A 10509-nucleotide genomic window follows, 5' to 3' on the forward strand; every position below is an offset into this window, starting at 1 on the left:
CACACACACACACTTCTTAGAGATATATCTATTTTGTTCAGATAGGATTATAAAATACTCTGGTCATATAGGGGGGCTTAGTCATTAATATGTAGCTATGGATTAAAAGATTACCCACTTGCCGTTTTCAAAACTTTATGAAAAACATGGTTAGATTTAGAGAATATAAAAAGATAGCAGAAACTCCATGAGCAATCATGAAGACACTATGGCCAACATCATTCTTTCCAAGGTGAGTTGATCATCAGCCAGAGAACCCCAGTCCTGCCTGACTGTTCACTTACAGGATTTGACAAGGAAGCAATTTTGATGCTATCACTCTACGGTTTTCCACTGTTTGGAATTGAAAGTTTTCTTTCCTTACTCAGTCCTTCCCTAGCTCCCATAACTCTATGAGCTGAGAGAATACTTCTGCTTTCACTGATACCACAGACATAACAGTAATGGCTCACCTTCTTTCAAGACTTGTTTTGTCCTTCCTTTTTTCTTACACATTCAGTATCCTTCTCCTCATGCTGTACCACCTGCATGGAATTCCTATTCTGTTTATTTTAAAGTTACTGTCCTAGGACAAGTTTTTCAGAGTTGGATACCAGTAGAATCTGGGATAGAGCTATCTGAGGTTTCTTTGCCATTCTTTCAGTTTTCCATCTATCCTCCATTGTACTGTTTCATTGATAACTCAAGTTGACGTAGAATGAAACATTCAGTTGTCAAAGAGATGTATTTATGAGTTTTAAGCCAAGTTCTTCAAAACTTACAAGTAGTTCTAAATCTGTGCCCTACACAATTTTTCATCTTCATAAATGTATTCAAGTGAAGACCAAAGCACAGTGTTTAAAATATCCACAGTAGAGGTGTTCTAGCTATGTGATCATGATTCAGACACCAAATCTCTGCTCTAATGAGACACAGTCAGAAATATTTTCAGTAGAATACCACCCTGGGCTACATTCTGAGACACATTAAGTAAGTGGCCAAAGAACACAAGAAAAGAGAACCATCCTCAAATCTCAGTGGGTCCATAGAAGCTTAAAATGCTATTTGGAGCAAAAGATTATATTTCCTCAAGCAAATGCTCTTGATATATAATTCCAAATACTGGCAAATTCCAAATGATAGTGAATGATGTAGTTTAGTTATTGTCTTGACTGGGAAAGCCAGTCCTGAGAAAATGTGTCTTCCCTCTCTAAGTTTGGCCAATGTGCTGAGTGCTCAGTTGGGTGAGTTGTTGGCAAAAACCTTATTTCATTATGGCTTTAATCCTGATTAATGATTCCTCATGCAATTGTCTGCCTATCATGAATCAGTTTCATATTACTTTTTCATATTAATTTATTGGCAAAAAATGTTAAGAGAAAATTTGCTTGGACAAAAGGGATGGGTTGGCTTTGAGTGTGGTAGACTCAGCTCAGTTCTCACTGCTCTCCTCTCTAGTGAGTTGGTGAGAGTATTGCAACTGGCAAGTTCTGGGTTTCACAGGAAAAAATGGGTTTGTTTTCACCAGAGGCTCCATTGGTAATCTATGCTTTGAAGAAAAATCTTCACTATTATCAATAAATGAGTAATTATTAATTTGAAACATCCTATGTACCTGATGGAAGAAGCATGGCAAGTGAAAGAAGCCTGGCAAAATTGTAAGCAAATTTACAGGTATCTACATTAGGACATTGTTTTTATAATAGTTTTCCTAGGTTCTGCCTACCAGCTGATGTGCTATTATGCCAGTTGGGCCAAGGAATGTCCTGGCTTAGGGAGCTTCAAACCTGGTAACATTGATCCTTTCTTATGTTCTCATCTGATCTATACATATGCTGGGATGAAGAACAATGAGATTTCCGTGATAAATAATGAGAACTCAACAGAATATAAAGTATTAAATTACCTGAAACCCATGTAACAGAAAGATTAGGTAAGAAATACCTGGAAAGAGATACCTCTTTGCTTTGGAATCTGTGTATCAATAGTTGTCACAATTCAATGCTTATTTATGGGTAGCTCAGAATCAGTGTGTTTGAGTTAACAATCTACCAATGGTTGGGTTTTTTATCTGAAATTTTGACAAACAATGTTTTTACTCAATGTTGCCCTTGAATTTTATCTACACTGCACAATAGTTTATGACCTCATTTATGTACATATCATATCACTCCTGCTGAATGTGGTAAAATTTCCTACCTGTTGGTCTTGCACATATATTTCATACATGATTAAACGTTGGCGACATTTTCTCCATTTCATCGCTTCATACCATTTGATGAATATCACCATTTTACATTCACTTTCTATGTGTTTGAAAATTTTAGCTGGCATTCTTAAATAGACCATAATTCTATTTGTCTTTAAATTACCTTTTATACTTCATATAAATTTGACCTGATTAAAACAAATCAGAGTTGTAAAAGCGGTCTTCATTCTTTTTATGCTCCAATAATATTGTGTGTCTATGTAGAGTGTCTATGTGTCTCAGGTTGGGCTAGTCATTGGTTGGCCATACCCACAATCTCTACTCCATCTCCATCTCCACTCCTTCTAGGCTTTTTGGCAGGAAAATTTTGTGATAAATATTTTGAGGGTGGTTTGATATACCTCTTCCTCTTCATTAATCCTGACTGGCTACAGGAGGTAGCCATATCAGCCTTTGTATGCTCACTGGTAGGAGTAGCAGCTGGGATAGGTTATAAATTGGAGGGGCTTAAAAGAAAGAAATTGGAGCATGTTGGGATGTAGATAACACTGAACACTAGAATCAGAAATTTTGAATTCACCTGTCTCCATTTTTCATTTTTTTAATAACGAACAAAATCTTATATTCCATAATTCCTTAAAAAGTTCCACATTTGTTTGTTTGGCCATTTGTGAAACAAGCAGAAGTCAGTAATTTCCACCCTCAGAAACACTTTAATTTGTAAGAATCTAAGCTATGATTCCAAAGTGCAAATAAATGCATGTAGATGAATTATCTTGACTTTTATAATTTTATTTATTAAAAAAATTATTTGTTTATTTAAATTATTAGCATTACAGCCCATTCATTGCATCTCTCCCATTCACGACTTCCCATAACCCCTCCCCCAGCCTCCAGCCCCCAGCCCTTTTTCCTCCGAGTGAGGCATCCCCCCACCTTCACACCTCAAGTCTCCAGTGAGGCTAGACAAGGCAATCCCACTAAAAGAGCATATCCCATGTAACAACTTTTAGGATCTTCCCACTCCAGTTGTTCAGGAACCACATGAAGACCAAGCTGCACATCTGCTACATATGTGTCAGGAGGCCTAGTTCCAACTCTTTGGTTGATGGTTCAGTCTAATAACTCCAAAGGTTCAGGTTAGTGAATTCTGCTGGTCTTCCTGTGTAGATCTTAACCCATTAGGGAATACAATCCTTCTTCCTATTTTTCCATAAGAGTCCCGTTTGCCATTGGCAAGCAACAATCCCTGAGCCAAAGAGTGGATGGAGCTTGATGACCCTTAAGGAAATTTTTTCTAGACTTTTATTCTTTAATTGTCTTTTATTAAAATTAAACAAAGAACTGATAGCAATATCTGCCCCTACTCTAGGCCATAGAATCTTAATCTCTAAGGAAGGAGCAAGAAACCTATAACTCCAATATCTTTGCAACACTGCTAATCATAATTACTTGGAAAGTAATGTCTCAATAGAACAATTCCCATAAGGATGTGTGCTTTATAAAATTGGAAAAATTAATTGTATTTAATTATGGATATTGGGGCATGAATAAAGCCCCAAAAGTCTGTTATTTTAAGTGATCATGAAAAATATGAGTTTAACTATAGTAATAAATTGTTGCATAGAAATGAAGTCAATACACTGCATGGTAAACTTATGTTGAGCACCTATCTTTAGAGACTCTTCAGTAAAAGTGTAACAAATAATTTTTGTACAAAATTTTCAAAATTAATGTAAAATTAAACTGGAATGTTTATTTTCAAGACAACACATCACTAAATACTATGAAGAATATGCAAATCACATTGCTACTTTACATAAAGAAAACCAAGAATTTTTTATTGTTATTTTTAAGAAAACCCGAGCTGAAAACTCTCCTGGCTGTTGAAGGCTGGAACTTTGGATCTGTCCCATAAGTTTTGTACACATGTACTATTGCTAGTTTTTAGTGTAAAGAAAGCTATGGCAATAACTGTCTTAGTGCATTACTTCACATTCACAAAAAAATTTTAGAGTATATATTGGGTAAATAGGATAGTCCAAATTTATTTCAGTAGAAGTTCCAATTAAAGGGAACATATATGTAGCTATTACAAGTTTTAATTTGTTCAAGTATTCTGAATGTTATCCTTCTAGTGTTAGTTACCTAACACAAAAATCTGTTTCTTAAAGTATATAAATCCTCCAGGTCAGAGGAGGATCATGTATTGCATCTTTCCATCTGCTCAAGAACTTAATTGAGGGCTCCTCATATAGAAAAAAAAAACATTCTTTGTGTTAATGTGAAATAGAGTGTGCTTTAAGGCAGAATATGTTTGATTGAGGAGGAAGAAAATCTTTGATACAAAAAGGAGCAACATTTTAGTAGCTGAGGACACACAAAGAAAACAACAGTGATAATAAAATGACATGTGTGACAGGTGGTTTGAATGCAAGTGGAGGCTAGGCACAAAGAAGACAGCTTTGATGAAGAACATAAAATCTAATTTTTCAGAATCTGAAATTAGCTGTGGAATTTCTTTTTCCAATGTGGTAATTTCACATAAATAATCTGTCTTCTTTTGTCTCTCTCAGGCTCAGTGTCATGGTCTCTTCTTCTCGGAACCGTCAAAAATTCATTAAGTCAGTCATCCAATTTCTGCAAGACCATGACTTTGATGGGCTGAATCTGGACTAGCAGTATCCTGGTTCTCGTGGAAGCCCTCCTAAAAACAAGCATCTCTTCACTGTCTTAGTGAAGGTGGGGAAATCCTGAAATGTCTTTTGCCCTAGAGATTCAAAGTCTCTCCTTTCCAAGATGAATTGATTTCTTATAATAGAAGCCAAATTTTACTTTAAAATGTTGCAATGTTAACAATGTATAGTTCTTCAAATATTACCCATTATAAAACAAACATGTGTAACACTACTCTACATGCAGGTGTAGAGCCATCATATATCTTCATGTTGTGTACATGGTGTGAGTTCCAAAGTCATTAGGTATTTTCATTATAAACGAAGAACAACGGTACAGAAAAGGCTTTAACACATTTATAAGGATCACTTAGATAAGAGTGTCATATGTAATTTTATTGTTTTTGTACATAGGTAAAACCTCTTAACAATTGTATCATAAAGTCTAATGTTACTGACTATTGTTTGCTCAATAGAAGTTAAAGTGCACAGGCTTAAGCAGAAGCTTTTGCATCAAATTTTACAAAACTATGGCAGAATACTGTTACATAAGCAATAATTGAAGCCCATCTTGATAACAGACATGAGAAAACTCAACCGTGTTCAAAAGAATCTCATATATGTGAGTAATTGACTCTGATTTAAAAAGAATCAGAAAGAGCTTTAGAGTAATACTTGAATGCAGTCTGAGAATAAAACTGGTGTTAAAATGTAAGTAAGCATGTGTTTGTCACACTGAAGAAACAGAGATTAATGACCAAATCTCTTTGTGAGACAGGTAAAATTGCATATATGCCAAGTTCAGAATATGGGGTGGTTTACAAAGAGAGTTAAATATGTAATTCTCTTGGAATACCATGAGATACTTTGAAGGATTATGTATAGTGGACAAATATGACAAACTTCTTTTTGATTGGGTATTGATATATTAACTAAAAATAATTAGAGGAGCCAATGATTCAATGGGAAGCTCTTAAGCTAAATTAGGAGATATGCTATCAGAGACAAACAATGGTTTCGTAAAAATAAGGGCATAAACACAGAGAACATAAAATTTAATGATAACCAGGGGCCAATTTGTGTTAGAGTTGAGAAAACCACCCAGCTTTCAGGCATAAAGAACATTATCAGCATATGTTACTTTCTTGAGAATAAAATGAGTTGATTTGGAGTGAGAATGGATTCTTTTATCTATGGAAAAAGTGAACATGTAGTGCATGCATGAAAACAATGTCCTGACTGAAAGTTGATATAGATTTTATGGTTTAGGACCAGACTTGATAAACTGTACTGAGGTCATCAATAAGAGTAGTAACATCCAAGCAAATATCAAAAGAATATATGGAGAAGGTTTTATAACCTCATCGCTTCTAATATATATTATATAATATATATATATATATATATATACATACATATAGATAGATAATGAAGCTACACAGCTAAACTCAGTAACAAATTATTTTCATTAACACTCTAATGACTAGATATTTACCCATTCTCTGAAAACTCTCAATATTAAGTAACTTGTCAATGACTGGAAGCTCATGTTCAATAGCTATGATATAAATAGCATGAAAATAGTGAAATGAAACAAACCTTCTTGTGAAATTTATATCTTTCAGCCATTGTTTCTAGGTCGTTTCATATCACTCCACAAAATTAAAGCAACCATATACCATTTTATGCATTTAATATTTAGAGACATTGATAACAGTCTTCTTATGCCTCTTTCACCAGTAAGATTTCTCATCATTTGACTTGTTTAATATATGGTGAGCTCTGGAGGCATTCTTTAGGAAAAAATGACTGGAATCACCCCCCACCCCAACAAAAACACACAGTGATGAGAGATAATTCAAATATGAAGATGATACTAGAATTATACATAATTCTGGCTGAGTTCACTGGGCATGGATTTCAACCTGTTACCCAGTTCTTACTACCCTTTTAGCCCATCAATTCAACATATCAATAGAGAGAATGTGGGGCTTATGTGGGGGCATTGATTCAGCTATAGTAGCAGCTCTCTAAAGTAGTGCAAAATTGATGCAGAACAAAGCTGGAAGTCATTACCAGAGAGCCAAATTTAAGACTGTCTCTGAGAAGACATTGAATCCTGGATTCTGACCATGAGCGTTGAACTTTATGAAAATTTTGAATGATTTTGGCATGTTAGTATGGCATATATTTACTAATGTCTTAGTTAGAGTATTACTGCTCTGCACAGACACCATGGCCAAGGCAAGTCTTAAAAAAATTAGTTGAGGCTGGTTTACAGGTTCAGAGGTTCAATCCATTATCATCAAGGTGGGAGACTGACCAAGGGTGATAGTATTAAGCCCACTCGGACAGTGACACACGTACTCCAACCAGGTCACACATATTCCAACAAGGCCACATCTCCAAATGGTGCCACTCCATGGTACAAGAATATACAAACCATCACATTCCACTCCCTGTCCCCCATAGACTTGTCAAAACACATGAGTCTATGGGGGGGGGCATACTTAAACATAGTGTAATGCAAAATACATTAGTACAACTTTCAAACTCCTCATAGTCTATAGCAGTCATAACAATGTTAAAAGTCCAAAGTTCAAGGCTTCTTCTGAGATTCATCCAATCACGTAACTGTAATCCCCAAAGAAAGACAGGAAACCATCTGGGCAAACGCCAAACTCTGCATCTCCATGGCTGATGTCAAAGTGGTCTTCAGATCTCCACTTCTTTCTCATCTTTGTTGACTGCAACAAACTGCTTTCTCCTGGGCTGGTTAGACTCCCTGTTATGAGCTTTCCTCAGCATGTATCCCATGGCTCTNGCATCTTTAACATCTTTGAGTCTCCAAGGCAATTTCAATGATACAGCTTCTTGTTTCATTGTCTGGGATTCCACTTGATCTTTTGGGCTCCTCCTAAGGGCTGGTATAACTTCTACAGTTCTGCCCTCTGTAGCATTCTAAGCTCAGGTTGATCCACTCCACTACAGCTTCTATTCTTGGTGATCATCCCATGGTACTGACATCTCCATACACTAGTGTGTTCCATCTCTAACTAGGCTTCACCAATAGCTTCTCATAGGCTCTCTTCATGGTGCGAAGCCTCAAAACCTTTGCATGACCCCTTCAGTCCTAGGCCATCAACTACAGCTGAGGCTACACCTTCTCCAATGGCCTTCCATGACCTTTCAAAGTACCAAGCCTCAGCTGTTCTCTTCATGACACCTTCATGCCTTCAAAACCAGTACCACCTATGTGACTCTTACACATTACCAAGTCCAGCTGTAGCATGAGGCTTTCTTAGGAACACAGCTTCTTTGTGCTCCCAGAAAATAATTCCCAGAATATTTGACCTCAGTAATGCTGGTCTCTTCTTAATCATTGCTAATTTCTTACCCCCGGCTAACCAGCATCAATTGTACCACTAGTTCCTTCCATTCTTAACTCTAGAGCCAGAGCCACATGGCTGAAGCTGCTGAGTTCTGCTGCCCTCAGAAACTAGAACATGACCCCCTTGTACAATCACATTATCACTGGCTTTATGTTTTCCAAATCCTTCACTGCCTAAGCTTGGCTATCCTGGATCTTGCTCTGTAGATTGACCTTGAAGGCAGAGATTACCATGACTATCTCCTGGGATTAAAGGTGTGTACCACCATGCCTGGATCTAAATTTAGCTGGGTAGGATCTTGCCCCAAGGTCCCACTCTCTTAATCTGTTATCTTCTAGAACACAGGATTTTGCTCCATTTCACTTCCTGGCATCCCTTTAGTACTCGAACCATATATTTCATATTTTTCCTTTCTAAGCTTGCTATGCTTGTTCAAACTTCTCTTCATAAGACTTAACCAGAGAATAAAGGCTCTATTGGGCTTTTTTGAAACTTCGTTTGTCAATGCAATTAATCTGAGTCTCTTTACCTTAGCCTCAGGCAGACTTTTCAGACAAGGGCAAAAAATAGCCTATTTCTTGACCAAAATAGCACAAAACAATCTATGCCACATTCTGAAATTATTCTCCTTCGAAATCCCTTGGGACAGGTCAACGCAGTTCAAATTACTCCCAGCAAACAAAGTCTTCCATATTCCTACTAGGATGACCCATTAAGCCCCATTTAAAGCATTCCACTGCTTTCCAAATCCAACGTCCCAAAGTTCACATTCTTTCAAATAAAAGCATGGCCTATCACAACAATACCCTACTCCTGGTACCAACTTCTGTCTTAGTTAGGATTTTACTGCTGTGCTCAGACACCATGATCAAGGCAAGTCTTATAAAAACATTTAATTGGGGCTGGCTTACAGGTTCATAGGTTCAGTCCAATATCATCAAGGTGGAAGCATGGCAGTATACAGGCAGGCATGGCACAGGCAGAACTGAGAGTTCTATGACTTCATCCAAAGGGTGCTAGTGAAGACTGACCTAGGGTGAGAGTATTAAGCTCATATCCACAGTGACACACCTACTCAATCCCAGTCACACCTATTTCAACAAGGCCACATTTCCAAATGGTACCAATCCCTGGTCCAAGAATATACAAACCATCACAACTAATTTTACTTAATCAGAAATTATTGTGATATTGACACAGAATAAAGCAAGATAAAGCAAGAAAAAATACCAAGAAATTATTTTAATACTGTAAAAATAATTTAGGAATATCTGCATAAACTTGAAATAACAATATTGTGTAATTTTTGTAGGAAATGCGTAAAGCTTTTGAGGATGAATCCACAGAACAACAAAGGACCAGGCTGTTAATCATTGCCACAGTTTCTGGAATCATCTCAACCATTGAGTCTGGGTATAAAATCCCAGAATTATCAGAGTAAGTGGCAATTCATATTCAGAACTTTTGTGGGTAATTACAATAAACTCGTATTTCCCTTGTCTTTTTTGGTACTCTAATGCTCTAAGAATGGTTCACATAAATAAAGATAGTATGACCTATCTTGTCAATTAAAAAAGGGCCTCAGAATGAATGGGATTTGAAGGGTTTTTTTCCTTATTCTTTTTATGATTTAAATGTGTTTTCTACATCAAAGATATTAATAACATTGAGTATTTTGAGAAATAATACATAAAATTTATTCATCTTTTATATTCATATACTTTCATGCCATAAATATCATTAATGAATATTTAATAATATATGTAACTGAGGATCCAATATCTAATGTTGGATACCAAATTGTATCAAAATATACAAAATATTCTTTGGCAATTATGCATTGTAAAGGAGCATAAAATTCATTACAAATGAATCATTAAGAAATATATTCAAAAGCCCTTACATTATGTCACTTGACATAGTGAGAGAGTATTTAATATGAATTATATATCTGTGTACATTGTGTAACTAACAATTTACTTTAAAAAGATTATCAGTATTTCTAGGAGAGTAATTATTTTATTAGTAAGTCTATTTTAAAATTTTTAAAATAGCCAAAATTCTTTAAAGTTAAACATCAAGTCTAAGTGGATCAAGGAACTTCACATAAAACCAGAGACACTGAAACTTATAGAGGAGAAAGTGGGGAAAAGCCTTGAAGATATGGGTACAGGGGAAAAATTCTTGAATAGAACAGCAATGGCTTGTGCTGTAAGATCAAGAATTGACAAGTGGGACCTCATGAAACTGCAAA

At 36.0% G+C, this 10509-nt stretch overlaps 1 protein-coding gene across 1 annotated transcript in view; it reads left to right on the top strand.

Annotated features, from left to right (window-relative positions):
• The first annotated feature begins 208 nt into the window (after positions 1–208).
• Positions 209–10509, top strand: part of LOC110291901 (chitinase-like protein 4) — a 43941-nt gene continuing 33640 nt past the window's right edge. Inside the window, exons 1-2 of the mRNA XM_021159115.1 lie at positions 209–232; positions 9568–9692. Of these exons, the coding sequence (XP_021014774.1) occupies positions 209–232; positions 9568–9692 (149 nt within the window). The remainder of the gene's footprint in view (positions 233–9567; positions 9693–10509) is intronic.

This window comes from Mus caroli, chromosome 3 (genome assembly GCF_900094665.2).
Source record: "Mus caroli chromosome 3, CAROLI_EIJ_v1.1, whole genome shotgun sequence".
In the NCBI taxonomy this organism is placed as follows: domain Eukaryota; kingdom Metazoa; phylum Chordata; class Mammalia; order Rodentia; family Muridae; genus Mus; species Mus caroli.